Genomic DNA, 18468 nt, shown 5'->3' on the forward strand with positions numbered 1-18468 from the left:
AAGGCCCTATGTCAGAACCCTCTGTTTACCGCCACTCAATGGGAGGTTGCCTCCTCTGCTTTTGCACCCACGGTCTGGAAGTCCCTCCCCACCCCCGACAATCCTTGCTGCCAATTCCCAGCTATTAAATTGCCCAAGATCAGGACCTTCATATATTAATTGATTCACATATAATAGTGATGATAATAATCATATGTATATCCTTGTTTTAAGAGGCTGCCCGTGACTGCACAGGCCCCACTGTTTCACGGGTCTCACTACATTTGGGTGTAGCAACCGGGCTCCGCTGCGAGCGGGGGAAAACGTCGCGCGACGTCGACCATCATGAACTTTCGACCGCGAGGTTCCTGCCCGACCACTCTAGCGTTGGCACGCACGCGCGGGGGGGGGGGGGGTGGAGGGTCAACGTCGTTATCGTGTCGTCTCGTCATCGCTATGCACTCCGGGCACCGCTGATCTGCCAAGACGGCTCAATGCCAAGCGATAAATGTTTTGCCTTTGCTGCATCGTCATCGTCGCCGCGACAAGGTTCGGCGCACGTCTCGCCCCCCCCCCTCCCTCGGCTCTCACCGTTGAAGACGTACGACAGCATGTCGCAGGGACACACGGCCGTTACGCCGGAGCGCACCCGGATCTCGGAGGTGTCCTCCTCGTCGCCCACGACGTTGGCGATGTGAGCGCTCGCCGTCCAGTTGTACATATTGCTCTTCACTTTGGCATCGACGCTCAGCTCGCCGAACAGCGGCACCTTGAGTGTGACACGCTCGGGGACTTTGAAGGCCGGGATGGAGTCGACCTGCGCGGAGGCACGGGGTGCAGATGAAGCCACTTTTAAATAATCTCAATTGAACACTAATTTCTTGAGAACTGCGTTTTGTGTTTAGTCTGTTGTCCTTCCCCCCGTACCTCTGATTAGCATGGCTGCCCACGTACAGTGCGAAATAAGTTAAACGTTCATAGGTACACACGATGCAGGAATGCCGTCGGCGTCATGCAAAGCCGAGATGCGTTTGACTTGGCTCATAACGGATGTCGTGTAAATCAAAATCGATCATTTGCTCTCGTACTGACACACCGGCCACCGACTCATGCAGTGGTGGCTGTGCTGCACGTGGCCTGTAGTCCAGCAATGTGGAGGCAGCGAGAGTTGGTGGATCAGCGCGCAAATTACAAAATGTTGGTGCACTCTCCCCTTTCCCGTGGGTATCGAGGTGCCATACACCTTGCTCGCCAGCAGAACGCAGTGCAGCAAAGAGTGGACTGATATCCATTGATCCCTTCTTTACGGGATAGAGCGTTGCCCCCTCGCATGCATGGGTTTCCTCCGGGTGCTCCAGTTCTCTCCGAAATTCATAACAACACTCGCTAATCGGCTGAAAACATCTGAATATGTAGAGAACTGCAGAGCAATTGTTGACGCCGGCTCAACCGCCCGGCAGCCTGCCAGCCTGTCTGTCGTTCCTCGGCGATTGTGAGATGCACTGTGTTGCATAAATGGTGACGATTATATATATTTATAAATATTTATTTATTTCCATTTCCAACTCACCATGCCCAGGCCGGGCAGGTAGACGGGCTGCATGGTGAACTGCCGTGGCGCAACGTTGATGCCGAGAGGAGCGATGCGCAGCGCCGGCGTGCGGAGCGTGCGAGGCAGCAATCGCACTGGGTCGGTCATGCGCCCACCCATGGGCACCGGGATCTGCAGCGTCCACGACTGCTTGTTGAATTGGTAGCCCACGGTTACGGCGCTGTGAGACAAAGAGAGAGAGAGAGACGTTAACTACCTCGCCTGCTGGTGATGGCCACAGCAACTGCACGTAAGTGATCTTGTACCCCACCTACGGAGGCAGGAAGCCTTTGGGCTCGAGCCCTGGTTGGGTCACCACTGCTTACTTGGGCTACTTGGGTAACCAGTGGTGGCGAGTCGTGTCCGGTTCTGGGTTCTGAGAATTTCAAAGTTTGGGTGCCACGGCAGCGAGATGTTAACTCGCTCGCCTGGTACGCAGGAGATCGTGGGTTCGATCCCGACCCTGACGCCTGCTGCTGTATATTTGGAGTTTGCGTGTTCTCCCTCTCACTGTGGTCGCGGGGATTTTTCTCCAGGTGCTCCAGTTTTTCCCTCACCATTTAGAAACGTGCTTTTAGATTATTTGGCCGCTCTAAATTTCTACATGATAAGCCCACTTCGTTGAGCGATCATTTGTGTCCAGTTCGCTTCTGACAAAGAGCTACATAGCTCAGTGGGCCCTTTCCTGGTACAATAACAATAGTTTATAGTTTAGTTTAGAGACAGACAGAGAGAGATAATGAGCACGCCAACGCTGAGGCGGGGAGAAGAGAGGAGCCAAACCGGAGGCGGTGGAGACAGAGTGAAGGCGAACTGGAGACGAGCCAACGACTGCACACACACACACCTCGACACGAAGGTCCTGTGGGGCATCTCGATGTTGATGAACTCGCTGAGCGACGGGACAGTGATCTCCTGGCCCCGCGACAGCTGCGTCTGCAGCCGCTTCAGCTGCGAGAGGTTCCAGTTGCCGTTGTTTGTCGACTTCTTTATCCACATGTCCATGGCCTGAGGGACACGATGCCGAGCGAGCGATCGTCAAGGAGGGGAGGATTAAATTGGGCTATCAAGTGTCGCGACTTAATGGGCAGTTGCAGCTGCTGGTGATGATGATGTCGATGACATCGATGATGATAATGATGACAGTTTTGACTATGCAATGAATGCTGATTCTACAAATAGTGCTGCTTCTGCTGAAGACGGTACGGATGAGGGGGATGATATTAACGGATGCCAATTCTGCTGCTAGTGCTGCTGCTGATACTCCGTATTTTTGTGTGACGTGTCCTTTATTTAACCCCGGAGATCAAATAAACCCAGTGACACACATGAAACAGCACTGCCCCTTTTGCAAAGGCTACCTGGGAATATTGCTAGTAACAATGCCGCCACTGCTGCTGCTGATGATGATGACGGCGATGCAGATGACGACAATGATAACACCGGCACGATGGCGCTTTCGGGTTACAGATTCCAGCCAGACAGGCGCCAGCGTGTTAACCAACAAATATAAATTGACTCGACAATTCTGCCGCCAGCAAACGCACGCGTGGGGGCCCGCCGCTCACCTCGAGGCTCTTGACGACGATGTGCCGCAGCGTCATGTCGGTCTGCGCCACGCGGCCCTCCAGCATGGCGTTGAGCGTCCTCTGCAGCTGCAGGCGGTACTCATCGGGGGACGGCACGTCGATGTACGCCAGGCCATCGCGCAGGGCCTCCAGGGCGCCCTTCGGGTCCGACGATGCCTCCGCGCTCAACTGGGCCTGCACCCTGTCGAGGTCTGCAGAGGGCGGGGAAGGGAGAGAGAGTCACGTGTCACGCCACCACAACCTCGTTTTATCAGCAGCCGTGATCAGTCCACTGCTGGACGAAGGACAACCCCTTGGCCGTTGCCATCTCTCACGCTCCGGCTGTGTGTAACGACCCATCCAGCTCCTGCACGAGAACTGATCTCGGCCGTGGGAGACATCCTCTTGCCGCGTGTTTCCTTCTCTGGCTGCCGATCCGTCGTTAGACTGGAAACATCGGTCATCATCGTCTGACGTATCCTGGCCAAGCCCTCTTACTTTTCTTTGCAGTCAATAGGATGACCACCATCACCAACACCACCACTAATATCACCTCGCTGATCTCGTCAGGGAGCATAAACCATCAAGCGAACTCCGGTCATCCTCGCAGCGGCTTCTGGCTGGACATCGAACAAAGACGATCACCGCATCGCGCGCTTTCAGATGTGCTTCTGTGGCCGTCTGGAATGCTTTTCCTTCCGATATCAGGAAGCCACTGGAGCTATGCACTTTAAAATATAGATTGAAAACTCATTTCTATAGAACTGCTTTTTGTGTTTAGAATGTTTTCGTTCCCCCGCACCTCCGATTAGCACCCTTGACTATGTACGGTGCAAAAGATGTTCAACATACATTTCTACATCACTACCACTACTACCACTAACACCAGCACGCTGAGCCTAATGAAGCGTTTCAAGAGGCGAGGGGCATGTTCCCTGCCTCTCGGCCAAACTCTAACATGTAATTTTTCTTGACAGTGAACACCGCCGTGCGGATTGATATTCCACTTAAAAAATAAATACACTCGGTGGCTTTCACCACCGGATTGCATTGCGGTGGTGGATGTTTGGCTTTAAACTATAAAAAAAATTGTTATTGAAACTAAACATTTTTTTTATTTTACCAGGCAAGGCCCCACTGAGCTATGTAGCTCTTTTTCAGAAGCCACCTGGCCACAAATGTTAGTGCAACGAAGTGGCTTATCGCGTGGAAATTTATAGCATCCAATTCTAAATGTGGAGGACCCAGACAAAAATCCACGCGACCACGGGGAGAGAGGCCATGGAAACTCCAAATATACAGCAGGCGTCAGGTCGGGATTGAACCCACGACCTCCTGTACACCAGGCGAGGTAGTTGACATCTCGCCGGTTCCCACCGGAAAATCTGGCGGGCACGACGTACCGTAGACCACCTCGCTCCCGTAAGAGGCGGAGGAGAAAGGGCCTGCTCCCGTCATCTCGGCGTTGACGACGATGCGGTCGTCCTGGCCGAGGGACGCCCTCGCCACGTAGTTGCCATGGAGGCCGAGGCGCGGCACCCCGGCGGAGTACTGCAAAAGCAGGCTGCGAGCGTCCGTCACCGTCTGCCTGCGTGTGCGTGGAACCGCCGAGGAGAGAGAAAAAGGGGATGGTCTCACTGGCTCGCTCGCCCGCCCGCCCACGCGTCAGACAAAAACTCGTGGCCCCCCCCAACCCACCCGCTCATCCCCCTACCGGTTCCCCGCCTTCCGCTGTACGTACGTACATATGTTGAACTTCTTTCGCACCGTACGTAGCCAACCGTGCTAATCCTCCTCTCACCTGTGCCCTTCCTTCCCCCCCGAAAGTGTGTTAGTTATCTTTCCCCCTTACCCCTTTTCCTCTCCCCCTCCATATGAACTTTCACATCACGACGTCAACGGTCCCCCACCCCTCGGTGCCCAGTCGCCACCCAAATCGGGGTGCTGCTGGCGGCGCATGCCGACCTTACCTGATCCGAGCGAGGAGGAAGGCCTCCCGCTGCTCCTGGTAGCTCACGTTGAAGGAGGCCGCGTAGCCACCCTGGTTGAGGCGGGCGTCCGACTCGTCGTCTACGCCCACTTCCACCCTGAGGCAGCCGGGGCAGCTCGGCAGGTCCAGGTCCCACTGGATGCGGTGGCGGTCGCGGTCGAGCATCAGGATGCTCCCGAGTTCCTTCGTCTCTCCCGTGCCTTCGCAGGGACGGAGGGAGACGGCGCGGGCGGGAGCGGGGGGGGGTCACCGACTTTTAAGAATTTCAACATATATACATATTACGTACGCACGCAGTTACGTCGGAGTGTGCAACGTTGCATCGTGCGGAGGGAGGCCTTTACCTGTGGCCTGCACCTTGAACTGCAGGTTCTCTTGTCCGGCCTGCGAGTAGAGCGCAGCGATGGCGGAGTACTCGGTCACACCGTCCGCGGGCTCCGTCGAGATCTCAAACCTGGCGGGCGGAACGTGACGGGGAAGAATGGATGAAGGTCGTGCCCCTCGCAAGGCGCTCGCTCGGCGACACCGCTGGCGGAACGGCCTCTGCTCCTGGGGGAACTTTCGGGACGACCGTCGCCGGCAAACGGTCACCCGCAACGTTTGCGGCACCACATTTCGTTTGTCAAAGAATTGAGTCGCCCTGTTATGCAAAACTGCCCATGGGATCACGGGCGGACGTCACGCGGCTACCTGAGGTTGTTGTTCTCTGCAAAACCCATCGTGGCTCATGAACAACGACAACAGCCGCCGTTCGACACTAAGTGGCGGTGATGTCACGACGGTGCTTGTGCCAGGCTAGGTGCAATTTGAGGCCGCGTGAAGTGTCGAAGACCCGCTTGCTGACAGGAGCCCAAGGGACAGACCCTGTCGCCATGGCTTGACCGAGATAACTTGTTCATCAAGCGCACTTTTTGACAAGCGCAGTTCCGTCGCTGAACGACGCCACCTTCGTTCGAACTCGCCACGCAGCTGCCCTTTGTAAGCACAATTGCCGGAGCGTGTATCCGACCTAGCAGCGGCGTGTTCGACTCCGCTCCAGGGGGGTGGAATCGGGCTTGGGACGCGGATGTGAGGTGAGGGGGGGGGGGGGTCACCTGGTGGCGCCGGTGAGCGGGAACCAGGGCGCAGCCTCGATGTAGCTGGCGTTGGAGTAGGCACCGCTCTGGCACAGCGACACGCCGAACACGAGCGGCCGACACGACTGCCACTGCTCGCGGTTCTCTTCGATGCTCGGCAGCGTCTCCACCCTCTGTCGGTGCAGCAGCCTCAGCTGGTTCCTGTGGGTGACCGGGGTGGTGGGGGAGGGGTTAGAGATCAACAAGTGCTGGGCCGTGAAGCTCTGGTGGCAGCCCGCGATCGCAAAGTGCGCGGGGTTCAAATACCGGCCGTGGTTCGACGTGAACCTACTTTACACCGTTTGCACAGTTCCATCGGTGGGAGGAAAAACGCGACCTGGAACCCAGCACCCCCCCCCCCCGCCCCTACCGACCGCGGTTATATAAACGGACATTAACCGCGTGGCTGCAAGAGCCGAGGACTCACCCGAAGCTCAGGAGGCGGTTGGTCTTCTGTGGCGGCGTGAGGGTCACGCGGAGCTCCCCGCCCGTGGCCTGCACCGCCACGCCGAGCGCCGACTCGTGGTAGAGGCTGGTGGCCGAGTGCAGGCCGGCGCGCGCCACGCCGCCGGGCAGCAGCACCTCCATGGAGGACACCACCTCCAGCGAGATCGACGGGGCGGCGGAGGCTCGCCTCGCCTGGAGACGGAGCGGACATGTGATGTGGGGGGGGGGGGGCGGTTAGCCGCGTGTTGGCATTCCAATCGCCTGGGCTAAGTCGTTCGGCCACAGCTCGCGGTTGCGTCCGCTCCGGTTGTGCCGGCTCACGTCACAGAGGATATGCCGACAGCGCGTGCGTCACGTGATTAGGGATTGAATCGGCGGTGGATTTCCGGCGGGCTGGGCTTTCACAGCAACAAAAAAGGCCACCGCATTTCTGGGAGGCTCAACCAGGGCCTGAGCTGGCAGCCCCATCCCCACCCACCCTCACTCCTCCTCTCCCGTCAGCTTACTCCATATTACTAGCCCAGCCCCGGCAGCTGTGCTCACTATACTCCCTTGGATTTAATGTCTGAGATGACTGGCAGATGCACCACCTGTGCCCCCTCCTGAGCCCACTTGCTGTGTTTGAGTTGGCCTGTGCTCACAAAGACAAAGATCCCCCGTATAGCCTGAAACATACTGTTGGGGCAAGTGCTGTTAGTGAGGACCTATAAAGGCCGACAAGGTACACGAAGGGGGTGGGTGGCCATCACCGCGCCCGAGCACCTTTGTTTCCCTAGTGGCGATGTTTACACAACGTACCAGGTACTCATTTGAGGCTGAGTCGACCTAGGGGAGGCCCAGGACCGGTTCAGATAATCGTCACTGGTGTTGGCCATGAGCGGGAATCGAACTCGGGTTGCCTGGTTCGTAGCGCAGCATAGCGCTAACCGCCACACTACCGCTCCCCATGTGCTCACACACTTGCACACACACATACACACACCTGCACACACACACGCGCGCACGTGCCCACACACGCACCTCTCCTGGGCGCATCGAGGCCTTGACCTTGGCGCCGGCGACCAGACTGCCGGTGCTGGCGAGGCGGAGGGGCAGGCCGGCGCCGGTGGGCACCGTCACGTCGTTGTCCATGAACACGTAGTGCACGAACAGGTCGGCCTCCACGCCGCCCGCCAGCGCGCTCAGGATCTGCGCGCGGGGACAGACACCGGAGCAGGCGTGAGAATGCTAGTCAAGTCAGATGACGAGCGAGGAGCCGGGGAGCGCTGGGGCCACTTCGCTCGTCAGGGCTCGAGACCACGGGACGAGCTGCGAGGTGGACGGGAAAGCCGGCGCCGGCGATTGCGTAAGCTCTAGAATCTTGCCGGTCGCGGAGGGGTTTTTTGCCGTGCCGTGTGTCACCCAGGTTGGGTGTTCGCGGGCCATTATTCAAATATGGACGATGACGCTGGCACAAAAGCTTGAGTGGCACGCAAACAGCAACAACGTTTGTTCATTCGTGTTTGAATGGAAAACGCTTCGTTATTTTTGCGATTCATTTCATTTCACACAAAGACAAGGGTCGCCCGTGTCGCCTGAAGCGGTGCCAGCGAGCACCCACGAAGGCCGGCCGGCACGGCACACGAGGGGGGCGGGTGTGGCCAACGCCACGCCTCGGCCGCCTTCGTCTCCCGAGCGACGATGTTTTACGCGCCACGAGGCGCCCCCACCCCCCATCTCACCTGCTTGGGCAAGGCCTGGAGCCCGCGGCCGGCCATGGTGGCGAAGCCGATGAGCATCTTGATGTCGCTGTGCCGCACGTAGCCGAGCTCTGTGCCCATGACACGCAGGAACGCCGACGCCTCCATTGGCAGCTTCTGGAGGTTCACCTCCTGCATGAGCTTCTGCATGGTGCCCAACATCTCCTTGGGCAGGTCGATGTTCTGGGACACAGGGAAAACGAAGAAGAGAGGCGGCGCCGTGTCGTCATCGGCGTTGGCCACAGTCGCGAAGGCCTCGCCTAGCCGTCCGCAGTCTCCCTCTCTCTCGATCCTCCTATGTGGCCATCGGTTGGCTCCTATATATCTCACCCATCTGCTTCTGGTTTTATATTCCATTGTGAACAAAATGTTGATCTGCTGATTACGGTCTGCTCATTATTCCAAAGACCAGAGCTTTGCTCGATGGGAGACGGAGCTTCTTGCAGCCAGGCTCCACGATTGTGGAATTCCCTTCCTTCATCGGTCCATTGGGGAATCTGAGTCTGTAACACTTTTTAGTTCTAGTCTCAAGACTCGCGTGTTTTTACAGCAAGCTTTCCCCGTTACTTAAGCTTCACGTGAAACATTCTGAGACTATTGTGCGAATTGTACGATCAACCTAGCACCTATACACGAGGCGATTTCATTGCTCTACCTCCGCAGCGGTGGTCCTCTGGAACGCGCTCCGTTCCTTGGCTGCGACTGTGAACGGTGTGACCGATGTAATTTTACCGTGCGTGTTCTTTAATCCACGCATCTGTTACGTCGCCCATGTGAACGCGTAATCTTGAGCGTGCCCACGCCATTCGTAACGAAAGTTACAACAAAGAAAAAACCCAGGACTCTTAACGCGTTCCTGACTCACGGACTTTTCCCAGGCGAGCTGCCTGCGGCGGTGAGCCAGGCGAAGCCGCGGGAGAGGGGGGTGGCTCGTGCCCGTACCTGCTTGCGCTGGTCGGGGTTGACTCCCGTCCACTTGCGCAGGACGGCCGCCAGCTGCTCGGGAAGTTTGCCGTCCACCCAGAAGGCGGCGCTCATTGCGCTGTTCGGGAAGAAGCCCTTGGGCCCGAAGAGGGCCTCCAGCGGAGCCTCGAAGCCCTGGCCCTCCACGCCGATCTGTCGTCGGCATCGCGGACATCACGCTCAGAACGTCGTTCGTCCGTTCGGGGACGCGCATTGTCACGCCGGCAAAAACAAATTAGAGGTTTGGAAATGTTCACGTTCCTATGGCGGTGGGGGGCGAGTCGATACAGAGGACAACCACTGTTGGCTTCCCCAATAAGGCTGTACTCATTTTATCGAGTGCCGGTGGCGATGATAATGCCCAACCTGGATTCGAACTCGCAACCTTCCGATTGCGAGCCGCCTGACAGGTGACTTACAACAACACCCACCGTGCGCATGAGTGGCTATAAATAATACCAAAAAATAACTCCCCAGATGGGTTGTTAAAGAACCCGCGAGCTGTACAGCCATCTACTGGCCAGCAAGCAGCCCGGTAGGTTCCGCAGAGTTATTGCAACAGAGCGACATCAAAGAAAATCAACGTCGAATGACACCGTAAAAAAAAACACACATTTGTAAACACAAGAGAACAACGACGGATAAAAGGACTCTGGGGGGGTGGCAGCTCTTCGTCGGTCATTCACGTGACCGTCGTTTAAAAGGAGCGACGGGCACCAAGAGAGAAGATCGTCACGATGTGAGAAAATAAAAACACCGCGCGCACAAGTTCGAGACGCGGGGACACTTCGCACAACCGCTCCCGGACAAGGCGGCCGCGGGTCATCCGGTCGCTCACGCGCGCGTACCTCGAACACGTCGAGCGACTCTCCCAGCACGTCCAGCGACGTCTCGAGCACGACGGAGCGCGGCAGGAACCCGCTGGGCTCCAGGATGACGTCGAGCTGCACGGTGCCGGCCACGGGATGCTCCGCGCCGGGCAGCCTGACGACGCGCGACGCCGACATCCTGCGCGAGTACTTGAGCGAGCTGTAGGCGTACGACGCCGGCAGCTCCATCCCGGAAATCACCTGCTCCAGCTTCTCGCGCAGCCTGCGGTGAAGACCAATTAATTCTAGATTTGAAGCTTTCGTGACTGCAAGGATTCATATTCTTAGGTTTTTTCGGTAAAGTCACGTAGGTAAAAGATTTAAATTAGTAAAAGTAAAAGAAAAATCACGACGTTTCGGAGGCAACACAAGCTTCCGTCTTCAGGTGGAACTGTCACAGCATGCATTTACTTGATACAGCAAGCGTGCTGTGACGGTTCCACCTGAAGACGGAAGCTTGTGTTGCCTCTGAAACGTCGTGATTTTTCTTTTTTCCTTTTTTTCTATTTTACTTTTATTAATTAAAATGTTTTACCTACGTGACTTTACCGAAAAAACCTAAGAATATGAAGACCAATTAATTTATTCCGTGGAGAGCCACACCGAGTCGTAGTTGAATAATAGAAATTTACTCCAGAACGCGAGCAACAACAGGCGGAAGTGGGGCGTGGAAAATTCCACGGTCGGACTCCTCTTAATTCGGTGCCGCCGAGTTTTCCGTGCACTCACGCGGAGGCGGCCGGGCCCTTGCTGGTACGCAGCGCCTCCACGTGCGACACCACGTAGCTGCGCAGCTGCTTGTTCTCCTCCCGCGGCAGCGTGTTCAGCACGTCCCACAGCAGCGCCGGCTCCGGCTGCGACATCAGGGCCAGGTAGGCGGCGATGCGGCGCTGCACAGGCGCCCGCGAGTTGCGGTAGGCGTCCAGCAGAGCCGTGCGAGTCTGCGGGAGGGAGCAGGGGGTGGGGTGGGTTCAGGTTGACGGCGGCGGCAGTGTTGGCCGTGGCGGCCAACACTGCGCAGCTCTTTCAGATGCGCTGCTTCCGCGGCCGTCTGGAACGCTCTTCCTTTCCGATATTAGAAAGCGTCTCGGAGTTATGCACTTTGAAACCATCTAGACTTAAAACTTTTGAACTGCTTTTTGTGATTTGGCAGCAACCCAACACCACACCACCGAGCGCACCCAGGTTGCCTTCCCGTTCAAGCACTTGGGCAGGCTCGAAAACCCCTGCTTAGCCTGCGAGATCCGAAACGATCGATTGCGCTCGGGGCGATCGATCCGGTCCGCGTTGCCACTGCGCCGACACTATCGACTTCTACCGTGCCGAACGTCGCACTGCCGCTCCTTCCCACGAGCACCGCTGGAACCTCCCGCGAAGGCAGATTCAAGAATCTGCCAGCGTGCAGCCACCCCGTGACGATCAGGCCCGACCACGGACGACGGGGAGGTGGGGGTGTTTGTGTCGGTGCCGGCGCGCCGCGTTCTGACCGCACCCCTTCGGTGAGCTGGGTCCGGCGCAGCGCCTGGATGGCGGCAATCTGGACCGGCAGCGGCAGCTGCGTGTTCCCCACGCACGCTGCCAGGGTGTCCACCACAGCGCCGTCCGCCGCCTGGAGGGCACCGCCCATGTTGCCAGCCGCCTGCAGGGAGCCCAACACAAGGGGAATGCCACGTCACGCGTCGCCCGTCGCACCACCGGTCAGCGGTGCTGCCTGCAGCCCGAGTCAATACCTGTCAACCCCGTATCAGTGCCCTACCTTATTACAGACCAATTCAGACCTTAGTGGTCACCCCGTGCCCATATAAATCTCAACGTTCATCCCACAAAGTCCCATCACAACGGAGAAACACAAACAAATAGACACGTTTTTTTTCTGCCCGTATTGAAACGGCCGTATGCCGTATGGACCTGATAACTCAATTTTCCTGTACAAGAATACGGGGTAAACCGAGTGCGTTGACAGGTATGCGAGTCGCTCTCTCGCCATCGGATGCTGGGTGGGGGATCTTGGAACATCCCCCGGGGTGTTCGCGGTATGGAAATGTGTCAAGATAAAAAAAAATAGGGGCCCTATTACCGTGGATTATCCGTACCCCATCACTGGAATCTTTCGACGTTTTGTTGTAGTAAGAAAAACAATTGGGGCACTAAGCTATAATGATAATAATAATTATGATTAAATAACACGTTAGTTTAACACGTAGTAAAGAGGCTTTTTTGTGGGTCAGATCATGCAAATATAACACGTACTGTGTTTTCTCTCGTGGATAACAATTACATTACAACGTTTTTTTTCCCGCAGCCTCAAAGGGAGACGGAGGGGCAGTTTTCCTGACATTGGACCCGCAGCTTGCCGTTCGCACGGGTGTCGCCTGACCCTTTGCAGGGTGGGCACAGCAACGAATGTGGGGCCAGTTTAACACGTAGGATTTCGCGACCAATATCATCCATAATATAGCCAAGAAGGCCTCACAAGAGACGTCATCACATCTATCCCTCAATTTAAGGAACGAAACAGGAGGATTTCTCCACAAGCCTGGCTGTCGCCTGATGATGCCGGTTGCAATTACTGGCGAAACGCCGTACTGAGATTGTAAATGTTGTAGATTTGCTCTCCAACACACCGGTGTGCTGTACTGGTAACAAATTGGCACGTTCTGTTTACGTGACAAACCTTACTAATTGGCTGTGTCGGGTGGTGGCGGATTTAACGACACATTTATATTTACGCGGTCCAACTATATTATGAGTGTGGGGGTCCCGTACCTTGAGCGCCAGGTAAGTCTTGTCTTCGTCGCCGGAGCAGTCGGCTCCCAGCTGCGACCGCACGAAGGCGGCCACGTCTTGCAGCTCTGGCCCAACCTGCTTGTGTGTTGTGAAGTGCCTGCAAGCGGGGGGGGGGGAGGCGGTGAAATTCAATAAAGGGCATTGCAGCAGCACGGTTGACCAACTGCTTTGCACGCGCCTACACACACACGCAAATGCAGAGACCCCCCCCCCCCCCAAGTGTAGCCCCTGCAGTTCCATCGGGGTAAGTGCTCGGGTTGATTTAATTTTCGATTTAAAGCTTTCGTGACTGCAGGGATTCATCTTCTTGGTTCTTTCGGTAAAGTCACGTAGAAGGGAAGTAATAAAATAATAAAAATAAAACACAATAAAATAATATAATAAAATAATATAATAATATAATCATATAATATAATATTATAGTTATATAATAATATAATAATTATTTTATTATGTTTTATTTTTATTGTATTACTTCCCTTCTACGTGATTTTACCGAACGAACCAAGAAGTTGATTTAATTTGTTCACGCGGGTAATAACGCATCCCCCGCCCTAAACCGGGGTGTTGCCCTATAACAGTGAGCACGGCCGGCTACGCGCCGCGGGAATGAAGCTCAACGCACGCACGTACGCACGTACTCCGCACGTGGTGCGAGCACGTGTTAAAGCCGGGCGCGTGGCACACGAGAGGGGCGCCACGTCGACCGCGTCCGCTGCCCGCGCGTCGTTTGGCGCCGCAAGTCACCTGTGCACGACCATGCTGAGGGCGAGCATGCTGGCGCGCGTCGGCGCCGCCTGCGCGAGCGTGAGCGTGTCGCGGACCACCATGGTGCAGGGCGCCGGGTGGAAGCCCAGGGCGTAGGCCACGACGCCGGAGAGCGCTGGCGGTACGCGGTTGGAGCGGAGCAGCTGCAGAAGCGCGCTGTAGCACGGCGCCGTGCCGCACTGGGGCAGCGACTGCAGGGTGATGGAGCTGTTGGGAGTGGAGGCGGGGGGGGGGGATAGCAGGAGGTCGAGGAGGAGCAGCGTGGGGCGCGGGGGTACATGGAGCGATAGGGATTTAGCCGACGTTGTCATCGTCACATTGATTAACATCTTCCTCGTAACCACCGTCATCGTTAATTAAGGCAAACATCACTATCCATCGTAATCATCATCATGGCTCAGTCTGTTTATGTTAACCTTGGGTACTGACACTGAACCTGATGCATCCTAAAGTTGCCTTAGCCTGCTCACTCGCAGGTCAATCATCCACTTAACACTGAATAACTAGAATCCTAAAGATGCCTTCGTCTGGCTCTCCGAGTTTCAGGCATTCACGTGGGGACACTGAGAAATCCCCGAGGCGCCTCTAACCGGGGCGCGCAGATAACGGGAGGGAGGGAATGCGAGAGGCGCTTCTCCCTCGACAATTAGGACTGCTCACCTGCATCGCGGGAGTCGAGCGGCGAGTGGGAACGCCACCGTCAGCTGTGCACGCTCCACCTGCACTCCCCCAGTGCTACATCTGTGTTCCCCCGGCAGCCCCCCTGAAACTCCGCCTGTGCTCCCCCTACAACTCACTGTGCTACCCCTTACGCTCCCCCCCCCGTTGAACTTCTATCGCGCCGTGCGTAGCCGACCGCGTCGATCGGCGGCGTCGCGTACCTGGACGACTCGAGCAGGCGTGGAAGTATTTCGAAGAGTGTCCCGTTGGACAGCGCCCGCAGGCCGGCCAGGAGGCTGGCGAACAGCTCCGCCTGCCGCTTGTTGTCGGCGCCGGTGCCCAGCTCCACCATCTCGGCCAGCGTGCTCAGCACTCGCTGCGGATCCTCCCCAGCGGCATCCGTCGCCTGGGGCTCGTACGTCAGCTCGCGTCCGTTCTTCTCGTCTGCGGTGGCGGGGGGGTGTGATTGGTGGGGGGGGCGGGGGGGGGGTGAGAGAGCGGCGGTGCAGCGGTTAGCGCTATGCTGCGCTGAGAAAAAGGCGACCCAGGGTTCGATTCTCGCTCACGGCCAACACCGGTGACGATTATTTTAACCCGTCCTGGGCTTCTCCTAGGTGTGTAAATAGCACCACTCGGGAGAAAAAGGCGGTCGGGCGTGGTGCTGGCCACCCACCCCCTGGTGTGCCGTGCCGGCCTTCGTAGGTGCTACTCACTGACAGCACTCGCCCCAACAGTCTGTTAAGGCTACACGGGGGATCTTTGTCTTGTAGCGGGGGCGAGCGGGCGGTGGGAGTGATCCATTAAAATTGCCCCGTGTGACCCATCGCGGCTACCTCGCCCGCAAGAGGGGGACGCGCGATGAGGGTGATCCGGTTACACCCCCACCCCTCCCGCCCCCCCCATGCCCCCCCCACCCCTCCAACCCCCTCAACCCCCCCACCTCCCGGGGACCCCGATGGTGTAGAAATGTCAATAGGCCATCGCGATTCAATGCCACACCGGCGGCCACCGCACCTCGCCATCACTTCCTTCTTGCCAGATCGAGAAAAGGTGCGGGAACTCACTGACGTCAAAGTTGCGAATGTTGGACTTGGCCTGTTCGGTCATCTTCAGCGTCTGCTTCACGGTGGAGACCGCTCCGCTTTTGCCCCTGGAAGGAGAAGAAAAAAGAAAATCCACATCAATTCCTGCCGCCTGAACACAGATGCCAAAAAGGTCCCGTGGGTATAGCTGCTCAACCCCGGGGCTATCGACACCTTGAGACTTGCATTGCCCGGTACACTGTTCGCCTATTGGCGTCCTTTGGTCTATAGCACCGGTGGAGACAAATCTATAAAGGAAGCCGTCTCTGGTGTTTGGCCAACCAGTTTCAAGGACAACGCACACATTACCGAAGCATATTTTTGGTGCGCGTGTTTTATAACAAAGCATGTGCGTCTATTATTTGCCGTCTGAACACCTTCGAACGCCAGCGGTATTGTCGGGCACCTGTTGGAGAAGGGCAGGAACATGTGGCGTTCCGTGCAGGTCACTTCGCTGACCGCCTTGCGACGGCTGTCCAGGCTGTACGTGCATTCTTGCGTCGAGGCGAAGAGCGACGTGGCAAACGTGGTCTGTGGACAGCGCCAACGAGAGAATTCCACACCAACCAACCAATCAAACACCGCCCCACGGTGAGCCCGCGTCAGCGAATCGATCGAGCGTCGATCGGAGGATCGCGCCGAGGCGATGCACGTGCCGCGACGATGACGTCATCATCGTCGTCATCGTTATTTTCTAAATGCCCAGGTGATGCAGCGAGGGTACATGCGAGGTCTCAATGATGCTCTGCGGGTGACGATGTTCCTGGCACACACACACGTGTGTGTGTGTGTGCCCACCTCTGGATATTCATGAGTGTACGTGCATATGTAGCCATGTGTATCAGTGTGCGTGCTCGTACGTGTGTGTGTGTGGGGAGCGATAGTGTAGCGGTTAGCGCGCTGTGCTGTGAACCCAACGACCCGAGTTCGATTCCCGCTCACGGCCAACAGCAGTGACGATTATTTGAACCGGTCCTGGGCCTCCCCTAGGTCGACTCAGCCTCAAATGAGTACCTGGTGCGGTGTGTAAACATCGCCACTGGGGAGACAAAGGCGGTCGGGCGTGGTGCTGGCCACCCACCCCTTTGTGTACCGTTTCGGCCTTCATAGGTGCTCGCTAACAGCACTTGCCCCTACAGTCTGTTAAGGCTACAGGGGGGATCTTTTTTTTTATTTGTATGTGTGGGGAGTGGTAGTGTGGCGGTGAACGCACTGTGCTTCGAACCCTGCTCACGGCCAACACCAGTGACGATTATCTGAACGTGTCCTGGGCCTCCCCTAGGTCAACTCAGCTTCAAAACGAGTACCCGCTATGATGTGTATCAAACATCGGCAGGGGCGTGGTGCCGACCACCCACTCCCCTCGTGCGCCGTCCCGGCCTTCGTAGGCGCTCCTCGCTCCCGACACTTGCCCCAACATCCCATGGAGGCTATATGGGGGGATCTTTGTGCGTGTGCCCGTGCGCACGTGCGCGCTACCCACCAGGCCCGAGACGAGGGCGAGCGGGCTCGCGGTGGCGCCCTTGCCCACGGGCGAGTCGCAGGAGCGCAGGTCGCGGGTCAGGGTCACCTCGGACGGGACAATGCCCTTCCGGGCGGTCACCGTCACCTCCGTGGGGCACGAGCCGTGCACGCTTGGCTGCTCGGAGACACGCGCACGGGAGACACGCGTGCAACGTTAGCCCGGCCGTCACGATCACAACCGTCAAGTCGCGCTCGGTTACAGCCCCTTTCTGTCGATCCCCTGCTGGATGAAGGCCTCTCCCCCTCCCTCCCCCCGCAACCGTGTCAGTCGAGGGGGTTGTTTGACCATACTTCACCACGCTGGTGAAGGTGTCGGGAAGAGGCCTCCAACCGGCTCGTTCCTCTCTCCTGTAGCTGATGACGAATGCTGCCTTTCGTTTCGCACGCTGCGCTGTGAACGCTGCAACCTGAGTTGGCTTCCTGGTCAACGGCTAACATCAGGCTTGGGCATCCCATACTCTGAGTTTTGCTCTGGCCAGCATGCTTGGGAGAGAGTGAGTTAGAGAGAGAGGGAGAGAGAGAGGGTGCGAGAGGATGAAAGAGAGTGACCTGCATGCTTGAAGTGAGAGAGAGCATGTGAGAGTGATCGAGAGAGACAGATAGACATTGGGAGAGTAAGAGAGCGCGAAAGAGCTTGCGACAGTGGGAGAGAGTGACAGCATGAGAGAAAGAGAGAGAGCTTGCGAGAGATAGGGAGAGTGAGAGCATGAGGCAAAGAAAGCTTGACAGAGAGATATGGAACGTGAGAGAGAGAGAGGGATAGAGATAGAGTGAGTTGGTGAGAGAGTGTAAAAGAAAGAAAGAGAGAGCTTATGAAAAAAAAAAGAGTGAGCGAGAGAGTGAGCGATAGGTGGGGGTTTACATAAAGCAAAGTAAAAAAACGAAATGATGAACGAAGCAAATTGCCGTCTACACCGAGCATCTTCTTGTTTCCACTGATCGTAAAAAAAACAAAAAAAAGAGAGAGAGAGACTGACCAGCACGCGCGAGTCGCGGTCTCCTTCCCCCGTAGGGGGTGGCATCAGCGCCGCGATGATTCCCCTCTTGACGTTGAGCACCGCCTCGGGCTCGTCGCTGTGCGGGAAGAGGGTCGCCACGGAGCCGTAGGAGGTGCGGAATCCCAGCTCGAACCTGCGGCACAAACCACCAACACAAAGCCCCCATGCCTTAGCCCCGGGACGCATTCGATGAGCCGCCTGGCTCGTCTTGATAGGCTGCTGTACATTTTGCACGTGATGATGATAAGCCACTTCGTTGAGCTATAATTTGTGGCCAGGTCACTTCTGAAAAAGAGCGATATAGCTCAGTGGGCCTTAACTGGTAAAATAAAAATAGTTTAGTTTTTTAAGTGATTTGGTTATATTTTCTTGGTTCTTTCGGTAAAGT

The 18468-nt window shown here is 56.7% G+C and overlaps 1 protein-coding gene across 1 annotated transcript in view; it reads right to left on the bottom strand.

Moving 5' to 3' along the window:
- APOB (apolipoprotein B) overlaps window positions 1-18468 on the bottom strand; it is a 48286-nt gene that overhangs the window by 21875 nt on the left and 7943 nt on the right. Inside the window, exons 5-26 of the mRNA XM_078604386.1 lie at window positions 18060-18213; window positions 17042-17197; window positions 15965-16089; window positions 15541-15626; window positions 14698-14920; window positions 13796-14023; window positions 13028-13145; window positions 11754-11900; window positions 10991-11202; window positions 10241-10484; window positions 9372-9545; window positions 8412-8612; window positions 7711-7878; window positions 6671-6882; window positions 6223-6405; window positions 5473-5582; window positions 5109-5328; window positions 4542-4726; window positions 3139-3350; window positions 2418-2578; window positions 1550-1751; window positions 571-796 (exon numbers count right to left, since the gene is read on the bottom strand). Coding sequence (XP_078460512.1) covers window positions 571-796; window positions 1550-1751; window positions 2418-2578; window positions 3139-3350; window positions 4542-4726; window positions 5109-5328; window positions 5473-5582; window positions 6223-6405; window positions 6671-6882; window positions 7711-7878; window positions 8412-8612; window positions 9372-9545; window positions 10241-10484; window positions 10991-11202; window positions 11754-11900; window positions 13028-13145; window positions 13796-14023; window positions 14698-14920; window positions 15541-15626; window positions 15965-16089; window positions 17042-17197; window positions 18060-18213 — 3947 coding nt within the window. The remainder of the gene's footprint in view (window positions 1-570; window positions 797-1549; window positions 1752-2417; window positions 2579-3138; window positions 3351-4541; window positions 4727-5108; window positions 5329-5472; window positions 5583-6222; window positions 6406-6670; window positions 6883-7710; window positions 7879-8411; window positions 8613-9371; window positions 9546-10240; window positions 10485-10990; window positions 11203-11753; window positions 11901-13027; window positions 13146-13795; window positions 14024-14697; window positions 14921-15540; window positions 15627-15964; window positions 16090-17041; window positions 17198-18059; window positions 18214-18468) is intronic.

Source organism: Lampetra planeri, chromosome 22, assembly GCF_965212315.1.
Source record: "Lampetra planeri chromosome 22, kcLamPlan1.2.h2, whole genome shotgun sequence".
NCBI lineage: Eukaryota > Metazoa > Chordata > Hyperoartia > Petromyzontiformes > Petromyzontidae > Lampetra > Lampetra planeri.